The sequence below is a fragment of the Zerene cesonia genome, chromosome 4 (assembly GCF_012273895.1).
Source record: "Zerene cesonia ecotype Mississippi chromosome 4, Zerene_cesonia_1.1, whole genome shotgun sequence".
NCBI lineage: Eukaryota > Metazoa > Arthropoda > Insecta > Lepidoptera > Pieridae > Zerene > Zerene cesonia.
In genome coordinates, this window is record NC_052105.1 from 1,392,678 (window position 1) to 1,412,770 (window position 20,093).

The window sequence follows — 20,093 nt, forward strand, 5'->3', positions numbered from 1 at the left end:
TTACTTATTATTTATTGTTAAAGTAAAGTCCGTCAATGAGTAATACCTCTTAACTAGATTATTAGACTTTAGACTGGAACCGTACTAATTTTATGTTAAAAACAATTATTCTGTTTAATATCTCCTTTCTTTTGCATTATACATAAGTAATATCATGTTGACCGAAGGTAATTGTTTAGGAGGAGTTTAAAATTATATGAATGCTTTTGATTTAATCTTTGTGTGATTAATAATAAAAGTGTATTATATTTTTAATCAAGTATTTTTTATCTTATTATCAGATAAACTTTTAGTGCTTATCTAAGTGCCCATTAACGAGTTTCATATTTTTTATGCATCACTGTTTGTATACTTTTCGTATATTCTATATATCTACTCGTACGTAACTAAATTGATTTCTAGCAGCGAAAATAAAGAGGAAATGTCGTGGGATGACTGCAATATCATCTTGAATAGTACCAATGGTGTTTTTTATACGGGAGATGTCGTGACAGGTGCCGTTGCTTTAGAATTTAAAAAGAAACAGAAGATAAAAGGTCGTTAAATTTAGTGTTTATTTATTAAAAACTACCTTATACCAAGTGTCTGATTTTTTATTTTTATTTTAGGTATTACGTTTAAAGTTATAGGAACAAGTCAGGCGAGTTGGACAAGATCATCACCCACGATTCCATACATAAAAATTTATTCAGAAAAATCTAAAATTTTTTACGTAAATATTGACGTTTTTCGGGAAATCAATGGTGAGATATATATAAATATGTATTCTTTTTTATAATAATGGTAACCATTCGTCGTCTACCTGCTTGTACCCATATGCACAGGTAGTTCGCATCCACATTCATGTTATCATTAAGTTTAAGCTTGACCTTTTTTCAAAAAAAAAAATGCACTTCTCATTGAAGATTATCAACTCATATAATACTCATATATACGCATAATGAGTAGGAATTGTAAATTTCTATTTTTATACAGCTAACCATTTTTTTATTTCACACTAATCCTCTTTCTCGGTTATATTATACTATTAGTTAATGCTGCTTCTCCTTCCTTGTGCTACGCTCTTCATTTCCGGCCATTTCAACCCAATCGCTTTAGCTTCCACCGCCACCGAACGTTGCCAGGACTGTCTAGGCTAGCCACGCTTTCTTTTTCCTTGTGGAGTCCATTCCAGGGCTTACCTCGATATATGTGACGCATTCCGCCTGTGGGCGATCCATGTCCATTTACGGCGTAGGATTTGCTGATAAATCGGCGTCTCATGGCAGCGATCCAAAAGTTATTCATTGGAGATCTTCTCAGGACAGTAAATAAAAAATATATGTTGGGTTTGCGCTTTATTAAATACTACGCCTAACTCAGGTTACTCATATTCCCACGAACATGTAAAGGTATAAGTGTGGGACCGCATTGACAAATATTTTTTCCATACCCGGGTAACTCATTTGCTGGCTAATAATCATACAATATACGAATTTATGCAATGTTTTCACACAAAAAGTACTGGATCAATTTCATCGTAATTTCTTTTCTAAAATTAAATTCACAGGGACTAGGTAATAACAACCAGCTCAGATGTCAGCTATGTAATTTTTTTCGATTTTTAAAACCCGTTTTTCATAATAATTAATATACAATGACTTTCAGGTAAAACAGTAGAACCAGGAGTTATCAATTTCCCGTTTCATTTTGCTCTACCACCCGACCTTCCTTCCAGTTTTAAAGATACAATAGCAAAAATATTCTATCGAGTTATAATTCAAACCAAAATTGCATTTAAAATAAGCAAGAAAGCGATTTATCCATTATCAATACTTTCTTCTTTAAATCTCAATCAGACTGGAAATTACAGTGTGAGTAAAATCAAGATCAATGGCTAATTAAAAATATCCACATAGTTGTTTTAATAAACTTTTCAATGTTCTTAAAACTTACAGTTACAATCATTTTTTGAAGTTAGTAAAACGTTTAAAAAGTTTGACGAATTTTCATTAATTATTCGAACGTACAAGGGTGTGGCTCTAAAACAAAGACTACCATTCGAGGCAATAATCAACAATGATAGAAAAGTAAAGGTTTCAAAAATTACAGTAACACTCATACAGGTAAGACATCCTTATTTTAACAAGGAAAATATATTAACGTCATAACAAAAGAATATTGTTTTCAAGAAATAATATAAATAATTACGCCAATATCACAATATGTATTTCCCAAAACTTTCAGAAACTGGAATACAACGTACCTTCAGGATATTATAATGTGGAGAAAAGAATTACTAAAGTTGAACATAAAGAACTAGCAAGTACGTTAAGAGAGACTTGTACTTTTTCTATGGACATACCGCAAATCCAACCATCATCTATAAACGTACCAAATACAATGGTAAATATATCGTATGTTATAAAAGTGAGTAATAATATTTTAGTGAGTAGTATTTAGTTTACATAATATATACACAAAATTTAATAAAATAACTTGGTTTCAGGTCAAGGTATGTTTTAGATTCCATTTGAGTATAAGCATGGACATTCCACTTGTAATTGGAACTACCCCAGTCATTTATTCAAAATAAATAGTTGAAAAAACATTTTTGCTTTTTAATCATATATATATATATATATACATAGATTAAAATGGTACATTATACAGAATTGCAAAGGAATAAGCGATAGTGTTATCCTATAACAATGCAAAATATTATAATTTAAGAGGTACCTAAATTAGAATAATTTTAAAATATATCATAGTTATCTAATGCAAATTAATATCGTGGGAGAATTAAAAATTATTACGTGAATACGTAATTTAATGAAGGTTATTCACAATTAGCACATGTATATTAATCTACCCTTTGATTAGCTGTAATAAGTTAAGCCACCTTTGTAGGTCAGTATTTCCAAAGATTTTATCCACACATCAGCGCTAACCTTCTTATATTGTTAGAATGTTAGCGTGCAAGCGCTTGACTGGGTAAAGCGCAGCTTGTTTGGAGATTTATATTATCTGTTACCTATTAAAATAATATTATTTCTTTCATGCTTCAATTCAATTTTATTTTATGAATGGCAGTGCTGTGTTGCCACAATTTTGCCAATGTCACGTTGTGGATAGTTTTACATCTGAGATTTATAAGAGGCTCAAAAGTATCCGTCAAGCGCAGATATCTACAACACATTCTTTCATGCTTGCTGATTTCACGCCAACCCCAAATGTCAAAATAACGTCAAGGTGACGTTTATGATGTCAAATAATCAAATATCAATTGCCAATAAAATTGCATAAAACCTTGTATAAAATTTTTGATTATGGTGATGTTACTGCAATTTTTTAAATAAGTTTCATGATGAACCTTACTTAATTCAGTTATATTTAGTGAGAGCTGGAAGCAATAATTACTCAATTTTTATTATAAATGGAGTAAAAACCCTTTATTATCGTTATACGCATTAAACCATAGGTTATGTTATATCCTGACTTTCTGTTATAGGAAGTAAGTATAAATGATTAAAATGTTATTTGCAGATTTTAACAAGTTTGTTAACTATATTTTATAAAATTTTATAATTTCCTTACACATCCATCCTTTTAAACGTTAATGCTCTGAATGTTTTCATGCCGGTATTTTGCAGAATTTGCTAACGTAATGTTAAAATGTAAATTTTTCGTAGAAATCGTAATCACCGTTATAAGAGGTAAAATATAAAAAAAAAATGCACACCGTAGTGCGAAGATAGCTGATCATTATTTTTTGAAAATTTCGAGTATGTTGAAGATCTCAAAAAAAATATACTGGACCTAAAACATATTTATCTAAAGTCCCAAAATATTTTGCAAGCTTATTATTGTCTTATCATATCAATTTACCACAGTAAATTGCGCTTTTATGTACCTCTGCCTTGTTCAAAACTCTTAGTTACTGTATATATATTTGTATGACATGGTGTATGTAGCTAAAATATAACTTCTGTAGCCCTATCTACATTGGAGAAATGCCTTATTACCAAACTGCAGATACATATCTGAACTGAGCTAAGCAGCGACTTTGTTAATTAACTTTTTTTATATTTTTGCACATCATAATACCTACACCAAATGCTTTTTTAACTTCTGAATCTTGATAATGTAATATTTGTGTCCTCAATTTTTCTTTTATGCGATTCACATGTATGTATGTATCTATATTATGTTGAAATTTTTTATAACGTTTATAGATAAACTTAATAAATGATTACTAAAATGTCAAATTTAATTACGTTCAAATCACATGACACATTAATTTTTGTTTTGTTAAAAAAAATTAAATAGATTAAAAAACATGGATCCAAACATCTATGCATTGGTCCTGGATACATTGAACCGGGCTACCAGCCAGGACACAGAGATACTCAAGCCCGCTGAGAAGAAATTGGAAGAATGGGAGATAGAACCTGGGTTCTACTCTGTGCTATTGGTAATATTTTTTAATGCTTCACACACATTGAAAGCAAATTAGTAGATATGTTGATTACATTTTATACACCTAGAATCATTATTTATAAGTATTAGTAATAGATAAAAAATTTGTTATTTATAATATAATACTGTGCAGTTTTCATCAACTTCAAAAAAAGGAGGTTATCAATTAGACTAATTTTTTGTGTATGTTACTTCATAGATGAACCAATTCCTATGATTCTTTTTATTGGAATGCTAGTGTTTGCCATGTCTCTTTAAATTTGGTCTACTTCTGACAATTTGAAGGCAGTTTAGGTTTTTAATATAAAATAATTATATGTTACTCAATATTTTGTTTTATTTCCTACATTAATTATGTATTGTTGTGGATTTTCGAATCATTATTATTATAATAAAATTATTATTAAACAAAAACAATTCAATAAAAAATACCTCCCCTTTTTCAAATGGTAAAAAATGTTAATATACAAATTTGAATACTTTTATTGTAGAATGTACTATCAAACCATTCTGTTGATGTAAATGTCCGTTGGTTGGCGGTGATGTGCTTTAAAAATGGCGTCGATCGTTACTGGCGCCGGAATGCACCGCATGCCATCACTGATGAGGAGAAGATGAAACTTCGTAACGGTCTACTCACATCCAGTATCCTGAGTGAGCCAGTAGCACAAATTGCCACTCAGGAAGCTGTGCTTATTGCTAAAATTGCCAGGTGTGTAGACATCCTCCTGGTCTTCTGGACCTAAATTCAAATTGATATTCGTCAAATTGTAGAACAAATATACAAATAATTCGAATTTGAGAGTAGAACATGCTGTGGCTCAGGCCACAGTCCACAGTCTGGTACCTTCCCAGCCTCAGGGCTGGAAAGGTTACAGACTTTCACCAAAGATTGGCATGCAATAGTAGTATACTAATGCGACTGTGTTTTGTATGGTGAGTCGAGGAGTTCCCTTTTCGTAACCCTTTCCGGTGCTTTTCTTTATCCAACACCCTTTTAGGTTGCAATCCGTTTGCAGAGGCATAGGACCTCTGCAAATGTTCATGGGCTATGTTACTGTTTACCATCAGACGAATCATCTGTTTTTGCCAACTAAGGCATAAAAAAATTACTACTGTGTTTGTAACATTACCAATATGTTGCTGTAATCTAAATTCGATATTTTTTGGAATGTAGACAAACATTGGGAAAACCAAGAAAAATAAAGAAAATAAAATTCTTTTGCTGATGGTAAGATGTTTTGTATACCTTTCATTTAGAGTTTGTAAGGACTACTTCTATGAATGAAAGAGAATACACTAAAACTTCAATATTTCAATTAATATCTGGATTTTGTATGCTTTTCAACAGGTTTGATTGTCCAACAAATTGGCCAAACTTAGTCCCGGATTTGATAGGAGCATTGAAGGCCCCTCAGCCATTGGTTCAGCATAGATCGTTGTTAATTTTCCATCATGTGGTTAAAGCTCTTGCCTCTAAGCGACTAATTGGCGACAGGAGGACATTTCAAGTATGTTTATTTTTAAGTCAGTCACTCATAATTCTAACTACATTTGGAAATAAGTCATCACAGAATGTCCTATTTTCTTGTTTTTTAAAGTCATTTCAAAAAATTTATCATTAAGAGTTTCTACAGTCAATAAGGTCGATATATAAAAAAACTTTATGACGGTCTAAAGGTCTATGATTAAAATAAGCTAAGGTGTAAAATATTGAATCTATTTTTTAACGCACGCATTAATTCGGTATAGTTTGATAGATGTTATTATACATATAAACCTTGCTCTTGAATCACCCTATCTATTAAAAAAATCCTAGGGACAGATAAAGTGACTTTGTTTTATACTATGTATATCACTATATGCAGGGTTGACTTTATCTAGAAGAAATTTTGTCTTTAACAGAAGTTGTGAAACAGGTGACAATATTTTATTCCAGGAATTAACTAACTCAGTATATGGTTTCATATTAAACCTATGGCACGAGAACACAGAAATATTTCTCCGTCACATCCAAGAGGGTGCGGCAACAGAACTGATTACTGAACATTTAGAGAAAGCCCTCCTCTGTCTGCGTGTGCTGAGGAAGTTGACAGTTTTCGGTTTTAGAAGAGCGCACGAGAGTCAGGATGCTATTGCATTTTTGAATGTTGTGTTCGACCGGGCTAAGACGAGCTTGGAGTGCAGTGAGTTGATTGCATTAAAAGTTTCCTAATCTTGGTTCTTGAATTTCTTCTAGGTTCTTGAGTATACTTTTGCGATATTTGCTTGTTGCCCAATCCGCTATCCACCTTTCTGGTGTTGTTAATAAAAAACATGTTTGTCTTACGTAATTTTTGATCTTAACTTGCAAAAATAAGTCTATGAAGTATTAACTAGGGTGACGATCATGCTATTTAGAATTGTTTTATTTGCAGGAAAACTCCTTAAAGGTCGCGGCATATATCCGCTCGAACTATGCGAAAAGTTCATCATACACCTAACGAAAGTCGCCCTCGGCGTGCTGTGTTTTCATCCCTTCTCCTACGTGCCTCTCATCCGGCCATCTCTGGAGTTTGCCTTGTACTACTGTTTTACCGAGCAAGGCATGTCATTGATATATGAACGGTTTACCATACAATGCTTGAATATTGTGAAGGGCATTTTGCAGTGTTTGGAATTCAAGTTGCCGAAGGGAATGGATCAACCCAAGGAGCCATGTAAGTTGTGTGTATTTTTAATTTGTTTAGCAAAAACAAAAAACCGGGTTCGTATCCCGTCTCATATCTTTTTTTCTATTCTTTAAAAATTATTAAGTGATAAATATCTCACTATGTTGTGTATTCCTCATCACGAAATTCGCCTTATGGCCCTTATTGAAACGCTTACTGTAAATTCGTGCCATGACTACATTCTATTCGATCATTGAAACAACACGAAATTCGCGTGCGGCTCTTGTGTTACTGTGATTACGACGCGTTGTGAACAATTTCCCTCAGTGAGCGTTTTGGGTTCGGTGTCGTTCTTTGAGCGTTATTTCCACGAAATAGGTTTTCATCAATTGGAATGTTATCACTTCTCACCCATTCCAGTGACGTTACAAGCCCACCAGGTTAAATGCGAAGTACTTACGGAGAGCACAGTGTGCCACATGTGCAGACACTTGGTGACCCGATACTTCCTACTAAGTTCTGATGACCTGGCCCTATGGGATGCGGAGCCCGAGAGCTTTGCCACAGATGAGGCGGGGGAATCCTGGAAATATAGCTTAAGGGTGAGGTGTTTTTATAGATCTGGTTGGATTTATTTTACCATTTGTAGTACATCAGTATTGTTCATCATCAGTAGTGGGAAAACTGTAGTTTCACTGATGGGAAGATTATAATGTCTAAATTGCTATGATACTGGGATAAATTTATTTCAATCTCAAATTGATTTTATCATTTTAACACATAATAAATTACTTCTAAAAGTGAATCACCTTTGCAGTTAACGAGACTTTTCTCATTTCAATGATTAATAATGTAATAGAGAAATATTTTGGCAATATGATTAGTAAAAGTTATGCATCAGCTTTAAAATTATCTTTGTTGTAAAAATAAGTAAGAAACACAGAAAATATCTTTTTATTTTTTTTTCCTATACAGCCATGTACAGAAGCAGTGTTTATGGAACTATTCCACGAATACCGGTCTCTCCTTGCCCCAGAACTGGTTCGGTTGCTTGTATCATTGCAAGAAACGCCTGTGTCTCCAGATGACCTCCCGAATATACTGAAGAAAGATGCCATTTACAATGCAGTGGGATTGGCTGCTTTTGATCTGTATGATGATGTAAGAGAGCTACAAAATATAACATGTTTTGTCTATTTATACATTTTACTTTTCATATTATGAAGCATAAATGATGTTCTATGGAAAAAGTGATTGTGACAGAATATATTTGTTTTTCAGGTGGATTTTGATGAATGGTTTACCAATGTGCTAAGCCGAGAGTTGAAAATTAAAGATAACAATTACAGAATTATTAGGAGGAGAGTATGCCAGCTCATAGGTAGGTTATAAACAACATTTTGTAGAGTGGGAGTAGATTGGGATTCAATTTTACATATGCGCGACTCACTTCTCTAGTAAAAAATATGTGTCTTAATCTCATTAACTGTATAGGGTGTAAATAAATAATTTGTTACATTGTAGGTCAATGGTGTGGCGTGCGAGCGTCACAGTCTCTCCGGCCAGCAATGTATGAGGCTCTGCTGGAACCTCTCACTAGACCGGATGAAGACCCTGCGGTGAAGCTGGCTGCTGCCGAAGCTTTACGGAGCACCATAGATGACTTCAACTTTAAAGTGGAACAGTTCGCGCCGTACGCGCATCATGCACTCGCTGCGCTTTATGAGCTCCTGGTACGTACGATACAATTTTGTTGCTTTTATTGAAATTATTTATTGATCTTTCCCAATATTTATTTAATTGTGTGAGTGATGATGCATCATGAAGTTTATGTGATCCTGGTACAATTGATGTACTTAAATAATAATAATTGCTAAGCGATTTTTTTATTGCAGTTTCGAGCTTTAAAAATTTACGAAGCGACGTATTAAGTGATATTCCTAGATATTTGTAGGTTATTTAATGAATGATGTATGCAGGTGGAATCCGAAGAGTGCGACACGAAGATGCACGTGCTGCACGTGATCTCGTACGTGATGGAGCGGTGCGGCGCGCTCGTGAGCCGCGGCGGCGGCGCCAGCGCGCTGTTCGCGTACCTGCCGCAGCTGTGGCAGCACGCCGCCTCGCACCACATGCTGCGCGCCGCCGCGCTCGCCGCCGTCGTGCATCTCGTGAAGGTGGGCTGTGGCTGTGCTTCACACCGTTTGTTATGCTACAATCGAATCATGGAATAAACAATTATTTTATCACTATTAAGATGCGGTTAGTTAGGCGGTTAAGTTCGACGATAACTTCAATTGTGTAAGGTAGGTTTTGTGCCCATATAAAGGAGAAGAATAAATGAGAATAACAATCAAAAACATGGTTTTACATAAAATCAAATTACTGTCATAGGTACTCGATAAATCTACAAAGTATGAAAGAAATCTGGCCGTTTAAATTGAGTCAAAATCGCGCCCGAATGATTCAGTTACAAACATACACGTGAATAAAAAGCGTTTAAGGTTTATTTTCGTAACGTAATTTCTCGATTCGGTCGGCGCGCTCAAAGCCCGCGATAGAAGCTAGGCAACAGCTTGAAAGCACGGCAGTGTGTGGCAGGCGGTGGGCGAGTGCGCGGAGAGCATCCGCGGGTGGGTGCTGTGCGTGGTGGGCGAGGCGACGCGCGCGGGCGAGCCGGCGCACGTGTACCTGCTGGAGGACGCGCTGGAGCTGTGGCTGGCCGTGCTGGAGGCGGCGCGCGCGCCCGACCCCGCGCTGCTCGACCTCGCCGCCAACCTCTACCCCATACTCGGTCAGTTTGCGTGCTTGCTTACTCTCTGGATTATAGACACCTTCGATTAGTAGACCTAATTTCATCATCATCAGTCCAATATATATTCCTACTGCTGGGACACAGGCCTCTTTTGAGGGTTCAGACCATAATCAAACACGCTGGCCAAGTGTGTGGCCAAGTTGGCAGATGTCACATGTCGTCGAACTTTTGATTCTTGGACATGCCGGTTTCCTCACGATGTTTTCCTTCACCGTTTTAAGCAGTGGAGATGTTATCCACATCTGCAGATAAATTGAAAATTCAATTTATTTCCTGCATGCTCGCCAGTTCTCGAACCCCGACTTATCGATTTTGAAGTCCGAGGTTCACCACTAAGCCACCACTGCTTAATAATTTTATTATATCATTACAAACACAACTAAACGTCAAATATCCTTCCAGAACAATCGACGGAGCACCTCCGTATAGTGGTATACATTATGCAAGCGTACGCGCTGCTCTGCCCCGAAGAGTTCTTCTCGTGTGAAGGCGCCAAATGTATGGCGCTACTGGACGATATGTTGAGCGACATGCGCACTGAGGGTGTGATCACCGTGTTGAAGATGGCCGAGATATGCATCAGTGTTACGTATCCGGAGAGGAATCCGTTCTTGGGTGTGGAGGTTATATGGCCGATATTGAAGCGGGTTATACAGTGAGTGTTTTAGAGGAATTATTTGCTGCAATTTGGACACAAACATTTATTCAATTAGATACTAAAAATGTTTTGTAGTGTAAGTAAAAGTGACTGTGTATTGTATTGTGAGCTTTATTATCTTTATCATAAGCTATATAGTGCTTTGTATTTTAATAAGAGAAAGGTCTGCATTAAAGCCTGTGCTCAAGGTAGATACAGATGAATCCGTATCTATATTTGTATTAATTATAATAAGTGCCAAGAAAATAGACATTGATGAAGACTTAACGACCGTGTTTTGATAATTTTTTTTGCATATATATTCATTTCAACATACCATGTTGTACCATAACATACTATGCATATTTCAGCTGTCTTCTAGAAGGCGACGATTTACCAATGGTGTTCTCGGTGCAACTGTGCCTGTTATCCAGAGTGATCTTGCTATCCTCGGAACTCTTTTACAAGGCGATACAGGACGCGGCCAAGAACCTGCCGGAGTACGAGTCCGATCCGGTGAAAGTGCTCAACAAGCTGTTGCACGTTTGGACTGAGAAGATGAACTTTGTGACCCAGGTCGAGAGGTGGAAGGTGGTTGGTGAGTTGGTACTTGGATATTTTTGACGTGACAACGTCTTAAATTAGGTTGCGGCTCGGAGTCACTCATGAAAAAGTGTAACGCCCGGTAACGTTACGATGAGTCACCGAACTATGATCGGTCCGCCGCGCGCGCAGCACTAGAGAATTTAATCGGCGCGTGCTTGTGTCTCTGTCTCTGTATACAGTAAACAAAATATATTTTCTATAGTTAAAATTTGTGCAATTCTTATTTTCATTCAATTCCTTGTTCCTATTGTGCAATTTAATAATATTCATATCAATAAATATTCTACCGAGAAAAAGACGTTGTCACGTAAAATCTTCGCCCGTAAAACCGACTTTACAGGCAACCATTTTTTTTGGTACTTTTTAATTTTAATACTTGCCGATATATAAAATTAGCTGTTCTCCCCGGGAGGCTTTTTTTTTTGTAATTTTTCAAAATTTTTTGACAGTTTTTATCCTACTCCGAGCAATGATAAATAACAACCCGTGGCGTGGTACGCCATTTTCAGTAGTGACAGTTTATATCAAGTTAATAAATACGTAATCAAAAATCAATGTAATGCCAGCTTCACTGAAGCTCATGTAATTCCCATTTAATAGATGTACACATTCCTAAAATTAGATTCAATAAGTGTTCTCGATAACAGAGTTTCTAGAAAGACTTATGTAAGAAAAAGCTAAATTCTACTAATTAATTCTGATATATTATTAAATATTTTACAGGATTAGGTCTAGCTGCGTTATTGACGACACAAAATGCGACCGTTCTTCAGAGATTCCCCGCGATACTTCTCAATTTGACTGAAGTTCTGAATGACGTCATGAAATTGGAAGATGGTGGCACTTATGTTGAGTAAGGGAGATTTTTTTTTTTTTTCTCTTTTTTATTTATTTTTTTTATGATACAGTCGGCAATGGAGCTGGTGGGACGCCTGATGGTAAGCGCTACCACCGCCCATGAACATTTGGAGAGGCATAAGGTCCATTGCAGACCTTACGATTCTACAAATGGATTGCCGACTTTTTGGGAAGGGATTAAGAAAGGATTGGCGATAGGAATTAAGGAAAGGACTGGGAAGGGTAAGGAAAAGGATATGGGCCTCAGGAATCTGTTTACATTTGAGAAGCGATGTCTTAAATAAATATAAATAAAAATTTACATGTGTGAACGTAATAACGATAAAGTTAGAATATGAGCATTTTATCATTAGAAATTTGTGGAATAGGAATGTGTGAGATAAGTGAAAAAAAGAAATTATGGTATACATAATAATTATGAATATTATATAAATGAATATTATTATCCTCTTATTCGCGGGTTCTAATGGATTTGAAATTATTTAATATCCAATTAATAGTAAAATATTTTTTTTAAACATTGAATGATCTTATAATTCGATCCAGCCGAAGTCATAAATCATTATTCATCCGAAATTCGAAATACTATATGCCCGATACTTACATTATTTTCCAGCGGGCTCCTTGATTTAGTTAAAGAGTCATAACCTTTAACTTGTTAACGAGTTGTATTGTACAGAACGATAGACTTGCAGCATGATGATGTTCCAGCGGTCTGGTGGCGCCGCCCGGGTCGCGGCCCGCGTCCCCGCTGGAGGGGCGCGGCGCGGCGGCGCGGTGGGGCGCGGCGGAGGGCGCGGAGGGCGGCGAGGGCGCGGGCGCGGCGGCGGCGCGCAGCACGCCGCACGAGGCGCGCCGCCGCCGCCTCGCCGCCGCGCACCCCGCGCACGCGCTCGACCTGCGCGCAGTGACACACCACCAGGTACTTATGCGCGCCTGGTATATCGTATCTAGTCTATTAGAAATAACAATGGTAATAATATAATTTACTAGCTGTCCGCCCCGGCTTCACCCGTGGTACATGTTGCCTATAGCCTTCCTCAATAAATGGGCTATCTAACACTGAAAGAATTATTCAAAGCGGACCAGTAGTTCATGAGATTAGTGCATTCAAACAAATAAACAAACAATAAACTAACAAACTCTTCAGCTTTATAATATTAGTATAGATTTGTTTATTTTCACAATTGGTTATGTGCAATATTTGCAAAAAATGCCGTGTTGGTTAAATTTTTTTTGGGTGCTTTCGGCACGGCATTGGGCCACTTCTCACCGGGTAGTGTACTATCCCTACGGAGACTGGTGTTGGAGGCTCTACCTCTGCAAATATTCTTTTGGTTGGTGGTGAACGCTTACCCTCAGGCGAACCACAAGCCTAGTTTTTGTTTATGTCATCTGAGCTATGTTGGTTCGTCTAATGGTAAGCGATTAGCACCGCCCATGTTCATTCGGAAGGGTAGTGCCTCTGCGGCGGGTAACGCATTCGGCGTTACCCGCTTCTAATTAATGGAGCATGCAAGCAACATAAATATTAAAAAAAAACATCTAATAAGAAATTACATTTTCATCAGTTAATATGTAATGTCAAATACTTATATATAGATTCTAAGGATGTCATAGAATATTTTTATGCATATATATATATATATATATTTAATGTGATGTAATTATACATCTATTCCAGCTCCAAACGTTGAAGAATCAAGTTGGTGCGGAGACATTCGAGAGACTGTTGCAGTCATCTGATAAAGACACGTTGCAGCAGCTGAGGGAATATATACCACTTTAATGACCCACGAAATTATATTATATAATAAAAAAGAACAAACTCCCTTGAAAATTTGACAAAATTCTACCGATGTTAAGTTTGGATCTTAGAACGTCGATTATAACGAAAATGTATAAATTGCTTTTATTCAAATTATTGTATCTCTTCTTAATCTTATTAAGTCTACACTATATCTGTCTCACTCTAGTGAATGACAAAGAAATAGGATAGGACATGGAATATTGACTCGTTTATTCGCAATTCTAGAAGCGATGTTTTTCTATATGAGTTGTTTTATAGATATTTTTAATATAACCATAATTCCTTTTGTGGGCTGCTAACGTAATTTGAATCGAACTGTTTTAACGCATTTATTCTCTAGCAATATTATCGTATAAAAACATTTAAAATATCTAAAGCTGTTTGAACCACTTTAAAATATATGTACATTATTTTATTGATAAATAATGTATAATGAATATCTAAAGCCTCATATACTTATGTGATATGGATATTTCCTATAACATAGCTTTAATTTTAAGTCCAACTATTCTGTATATGTCTTAAAGGTGTTTGTATTCATTCAATAATTTCTGTTTGCCGAATTTCTTCCGGAATGTTCTATTGTGATGTTTGTTATTTTTGGTACTATAAAAATAGTAAATTGGCAAATAGCAGCCAACCAGCTTTTGACTTTAGAATAGTTTATATTTATAGCAATAACTATTAAAATTAGAAGTTTTGTATTATTTTCTTCTGTTTTTTACAATGGACTTAATAGTCGGGAAAAAAGTTGGTTTTCGCTAAAGCGAAGCGAGCTGAAAGCTGGGTGATATCAGAAGCAAGCAATAAACATTGACATATACAGAATTTCATGAAATTCATCTATTTTAGCGTCTAGGTTGATGTATACTAACACTAAAATTTTTAATGTATTGCCATCTAGAATAAATTGGAAAAATTGTTATTAAAATAAGAGAAATGGCAATGAGTATAGAAATTAATAACAGTCCATTCTTCTATAAATGCTTCATATGTTGTCAAGTAACTTTATTATAGGAATATTTCTATTCTCTCTCGCTCACTCTTATTGATATTTTATTGCAACAGAGCGAGATAGCATAATAAGCTGACTAGTTATATCTGCTTATATATATTTTTGTTTCTGTATAAACGATGTATGTATTACATATATTTTTATATTTCGATAATTGTAAGTTCTGTATTTAATGTACAGTTAACGTTGCGTTTTATTTGCCGAGATTGTCTAAATCTTCGAAAGTCAGCACTAAATTGTAGTTTTAGTCAAATACGAATGTAAAAACGATATATATTGTATATGTTATGTTATTTCTTTAAAACATAAGTATACGAATAAAATATACATTCGAGAACGACCGCGTTTTGTTTAAATTGTTTTTAAGCTCGCATTTGTACCGATGTTTTTATAAAATTTTGTTTAAAGAGGGTTTTGAGATATCATTTTTATTTAAAGTTACTTTCTTAAATATCACTACTGCTGGCTTTACAGTAATAGTTGATTAAACTTATCTGTGAAGATATGAAGATAAATAATAATATGAAACATTCAATATAAAGCAGATTCCAATAACACATGTGCGTCCCCTCTGAACGGAGCACTACATTTGAGAAATCGTTTGAGCAAAGTGACATGGTGCTGAATATAATCATTTAGAATTTCCCAATGATTTTGGGGAATGTGTCGGATGAATCGTGTAAATTGTATATTATACGGTATTCTCAGTTCAATTGAGTCGACATTGCCTTATCACGTCACTTATCAGATAAGTCGGTCAATCTATACTCATAGTTCTCTTAATTTACCGATACTAAAAAAATTGCCACTTATTCCATAGATTGAGCTGTTTGTTGTGCATTCTTCAAAAATCTAATACAAAATAAACGATGTAGCAACATAACTCAAGGGTTTTCTTCGTATATAAATAATCTACCAAAATATTATATAAATTTTTTAAGCTTACTAATTAAAGTAGGCGGAGAAGATTTGACGGAGAAAAAATATCGGTGGGAATGCTTGTTCAATACTTTTTTGTAACTTTTTTTAGGTTTGCTCTATAGAGATGTATAGAAAATTAAAACATTTTTTTGAAAAACTGATTTCTGCTAATAAAATTGTTTTTAAGGTAATTGGTTTTTGATTTCATACACCACTTCATAAAAACTATACAGTGATCTATTTCATAAAATGTAAATGGTACTCGTCCGTCTGGTTGGCTGTTTGTCTGTCTCTCAGTCTCTACTTGACGCTTAAACCACTACACCGATTAGGAAGAAAAATCCCACAGGACCAGAACGCTAAAAATGATGAGTGTGATGAAAATATTGCTGATCAATCTTTTGTGTTGCTTAATTTCACTTCCAAATTCGGTTTAAACAAAGTAAGACAATGCGTTTTATTTAAATTATGCCGAGAGTTCAGTGATCATTAGATATTTTTGATTATGTAAATCCAGCCCAGAAAACAACACAGAAATGGGAAGGAAAGAATGTGGTATAAAAAATACTCCACACAATTCAACACTACGAGCGTTTGTAATCGACGACTCCGTTTGTAAATGGCGAAATTTTAGTGTACGATACCCATATACGGTATTACATTCTTACATTAAGAAATGCTGGTTAATGTTCAAAACAAAATAAAGTGATACTTATCATTATATAATACATATTTTATATAGTTGATTCGTGACTCAAACGCAAAACAACAAATAAGAAGCCTTGCATTTCAAAGTATTCTGTCTAACATAAATATATACGTAAGTTGAAGTTCAGTCAAGAAGGTTATCAGTTGGTATTTCGTGAAATCTGGATGCATTCCAACGGTTCGGCAGACTTTTTAATGCATTCCCATTAGCCTGGCAATCTCTTGAGAAATCTCGACAACTTGAACCGTAGTGCAGTGGGCTTATATCATATTTAACATACGATTTGCAATACTGCTACACAAAGTTTGCTGTTAACATAGCTTATTATTAATTAGATTTTCTTGACCTATATGCAAGAGCTGTTCGTAAGGACCTCTTGCTTCAGGGAAATCATAGTCATGACGAGTATAAGGAAATATGCATACAATACTATTATAATTTAAATGACCCAACTAACTCATTCAGGCATAATAATTCATTAGGCAGTTAAGTGCAGATACCATGGGATATGTATTTTACGCCACAATGGAATAATCACCGTTAGATTACAGTCTTAATTGTCACAATTTGTCGGCAGATTACAATCTCGAGAGTTAGATTACAATATAACGGTTTTAACAATATTATGGCGATATGTATATAAGAATACCTATATGCTTAAGAAAAACCGAAAAATATTTCAGCCTTTGCGTCTATTTTATGACCAAGATAATATATTCATCGCTTACGTAAAGGATTCACAGTCCTTACAAATGATAAATAAGGGATGCTTAATAAGCCTCATTTTGTTTGACTGACCGCGAAACTTGGCCATGTTTTGAATAATATCAACATATTTATCACGTCGTGATATTAATCAAGAAATGATATTTATTTAGAGCGTTCGTTAAGGCAGCTAATTGCGCGTCCGCGTCCTAGCTCCCGACTATAAATTATAACGTAGTCTGATTTATGAGAAGACAGCGGAAGACAGTGTGCTTGTTGCCGTGTGTGTGGAACTAAACTAAATATCCTTTCATTAAAATACGCTCATAAATTGAACATGTTACAAGAATTGCTTTCAGTAATTAAGAATCATAAATTTAAAACTATAACTTTTCAGTGTCCCTTGATCAGACGTTTGGGATGTCACACACCCCTTGCTTGTTTGTAGGCTCACAACCTTCTATAAATTTGAATTTAAACGCATCACACTGTTTTAGGATAGCTACATAAATACGAATCATGCAACAATTCAGTCACGATAAGAATTCGATTATGCTTTGTTGGGCTTTTTTGACTGTTCGGGGTGTTTAACACCCCGCACGACTGTGTACAAAGCTTTTGACCAAATTATCGTTAAGTTATCTCTGGACTTGGTCAGATCTCACCATAATGAAGAACCTGTACACAGACAGTGAGTCCGACTATTGAAAATCGCTTGAAAGGGTATCTTGAAAATGAGGACCAAGAACACAGGTTCTCTCCAGAAACAGTTGTAGAGCAGTTAAAGCGTCTAAAAACTTAAGGTGTCATGTCTGTCGACGGTCCAAGGAAAATGAAGACTGAATGTTCTATATGCCAACAACATGTGTGAAATGACCACGTGCTTAATGTCTGTCAAAATTGCGAAAACGAAAACGAGCACTGGTTACTATTGGTTACTGTAAACTATTATTTGTATGGACGAAAGTTTTTATTTTGTGAAACAGGTAAAAATCCAGATAATATATAAGATTGTATGTGTTTGTTAATAAGTCATATAAGTGTAAAATAATACATAGATTTAATTTTTAACTTCATTGTTTTAAGTAGGGGTGTTGCAAATCCAATGCGACCGATTATGTAACTTTTAAGACGCGCCTAAACGCGAAATTGAATCAAAATTGGTAGAGCACTTCTAGCGTGAAAACGGTAACATACAAACTAACATTGACGTATACAATACTAGTTCTCCGCCCATGGCTTCATTCGCGTGACCATCGAAATCCAATTCACAGGAAAGAGATCGTTAGCCATCAAGTGACCCACCAGCTCCATTGCTATACGATACATAAAAAAATCACCAGTTGTATTGCAGGTAAAGCCAGAAAACAGACCATTATTAGCTGACGAAAACCGCATTCGCTTGTAAATGAAGTCGTAGATAGTATCAGTACTCGTGTTGCTACGCCATTAGTTTTGTTTCTTGTAGCTCGCCGGATAGCCGGCAGACTCAAGAATTAGTTAATGAAGTCAAAACATAACTTCGCTATACTGCTTGTCAACTGCGTATAATGCGATTTTCCGTGGCAAATAATTAAGATAGGAGAGCTTTGTTTGGGACGCTGCGTTATATTTACTCAACTTATTTAGTACGAGCGTAGTTTAAGATTGAGACAAATTGATGCCCACGATTTATGTATAATCAACTGTGCGTCTCAGTTGCTAGTAAAATATGTGTAATAATAAAACTAACGGAGAAATTTTTATCCAACGGGACACAATTAATATACGTGTAATAATGAATAATAAATAAATGTACATTTACGATTAGTACGAAGGTACTTAATAAAGTTACATTATAAACAAATGGCGGCCTTATCGCTATAAAGCGATTTCTGCCAGACAACCAGACGTACAGAGAGAAATTAGATAGAGGAGAGGAGTAGGGCAGAGCATAAATATAATACGAAAGATTGAATAAATTGAATAAAAAGAAGAAGAAGAAATCAAACATAGAAATGAGTATGGCCACCATCACCACTTCGAAATCGACTACACTTACAACCGGTGTTTGTAGTAGTTAAAGTATATTTATTAATCATATAACTACAACGAAAATTTAGTTCAAAAGGTTGATTTATATGTTAAATTGTAAAATTAAAAGAACTGCATACAATGATACAATAAAATCTTTAAAAAATAAGACATGCCGTCCACACTGCAACAAAACTATATCAACCTAATCACTGCGAAGGAGAGAAATTTCACATCATAAACTCGAGCAACTGTTGTAATATCAACGGTTTTTCGTTTATCCCACAGAAGCGACCTCTGAAATAAGGAGGAACAAATGTAATGTCGTTGGTCTGTTGCACTTGTAGACAACAATTGGTTTCTCGTAATAAAAATATGTTCACACTTCACATTGGTACACTTCACGTTTTACGACTTTTTCTACAACTACGCTTCCGCTTTATTTACAAGATTGAATATTTTGATAGTAGGCAACTTGAAATAAATAATTTGTAATAGTGCAATATAATGTCTCTCGCTTGTAGAAACGGAATTAGAATATCACAAATTAGGATTTAGAATCAGAATTTACAGTGCCAACAACTTATCTTTGAAATGGCGAATAATTGCACTAAATATGTTGAATTGTAATTTTTAGATTACTTCAACTGATATGCGAGTTTAATTGCTTTGCTATATTCTAAGTTTAAAGTTTAAATATGCCGAAAGTTATGAAGAATGATGCCTCGAATATTATAGTAAAGGTTACACTGAAGGAGCGGTGAGAAGACCCTCCAGTTTAGAGATAATTTGACACTAGTATGTTTATCTATTTATTAGACGTAAGGATAAATAGTTTACTACGACATGGGAAAAACCTAAAATGTCGTACGCGTAAGCATTACAATCGCTGATT

At 35.2% G+C, this 20,093-nt stretch overlaps 2 protein-coding genes across 3 annotated transcripts; both read left to right on the forward strand.

The window, feature by feature from the left end:
• Window positions 1-410: 410 nt before the first annotated feature.
• On the forward strand, window positions 411-2,575 carry LOC119839763 (arrestin domain-containing protein 5-like). The gene is made up of 6 exons (XM_038366203.1): window positions 411-536; window positions 609-743; window positions 1,648-1,853; window positions 1,938-2,105; window positions 2,227-2,409; window positions 2,489-2,575. The coding sequence occupies exons 1-6, from the start codon at window positions 422-424 to the stop codon at window positions 2,573-2,575; spliced, it is 894 nt and encodes a 297-aa protein (XP_038222131.1). The 5' UTR covers window positions 411-421.
• Window positions 2,576-3,277: 702 nt separating this feature from the next.
• On the forward strand, window positions 3,278-15,934 carry LOC119839668 (importin-11). 2 transcript variants are annotated; one of them, XM_038366072.1, is made up of 18 exons: window positions 3,290-3,311; window positions 3,491-3,493; window positions 4,309-4,453; window positions 4,950-5,170; window positions 5,810-5,969; window positions 6,398-6,644; window positions 6,876-7,157; window positions 7,530-7,711; window positions 8,085-8,270; window positions 8,391-8,490; window positions 8,634-8,842; window positions 9,089-9,286; window positions 9,711-9,903; window positions 10,327-10,579; window positions 10,933-11,159; window positions 11,891-12,020; window positions 12,737-12,947; window positions 13,710-15,934. In XM_038366072.1, the coding sequence occupies exons 3-18, from the start codon at window positions 4,319-4,321 to the stop codon at window positions 13,812-13,814; spliced, it is 3,039 nt and encodes a 1,012-aa protein (XP_038222000.1). In that variant the 5' UTR covers window positions 3,290-3,311; window positions 3,491-3,493; window positions 4,309-4,318; the 3' UTR covers window positions 13,815-15,934. The 2 variants fall into 2 exon arrangements, with proteins under 2 accessions (XP_038221999.1, XP_038222000.1); XM_038366071.1 differs by having other exon boundaries at window positions 3,278-3,493.
• The last annotated feature ends 4,159 nt before the right edge of the window (window positions 15,935-20,093 follow it).

Bases quoted from the DNA above. Each gene is read 5' to 3' on its own strand.
- LOC119839668 (XM_038366071.1), top strand. From the start codon at position 4,319: ATGGATCCAAACATCTATGCATTGGTCCTGGATACATTGAACCGGGCT. The intron at 4,454-4,949 runs GTAATATTTTTT...CTTTTATTGTAG, and splicing joins GGTTCTACTCTGTGCTATTG to AATGTACTATCAAACCATTC. The intron at 7,712-8,084 runs GTGAGGTGTTTT...TTTCCTATACAG, and splicing joins CCTGGAAATATAGCTTAAGG to CCATGTACAGAAGCAGTGTT.
- LOC119839763 (XM_038366203.1), top strand. From the start codon at position 422: ATGTCGTGGGATGACTGCAATATCATCTTGAATAGTACCAATGGTGTT. The intron at 744-1,647 runs GTGAGATATATA...AATGACTTTCAG, and splicing joins CGTTTTTCGGGAAATCAATG to GTAAAACAGTAGAACCAGGA. The intron at 2,410-2,488 runs GTGAGTAATAAT...ACTTGGTTTCAG, and splicing joins ATATATCGTATGTTATAAAA to GTCAAGGTATGTTTTAGATT.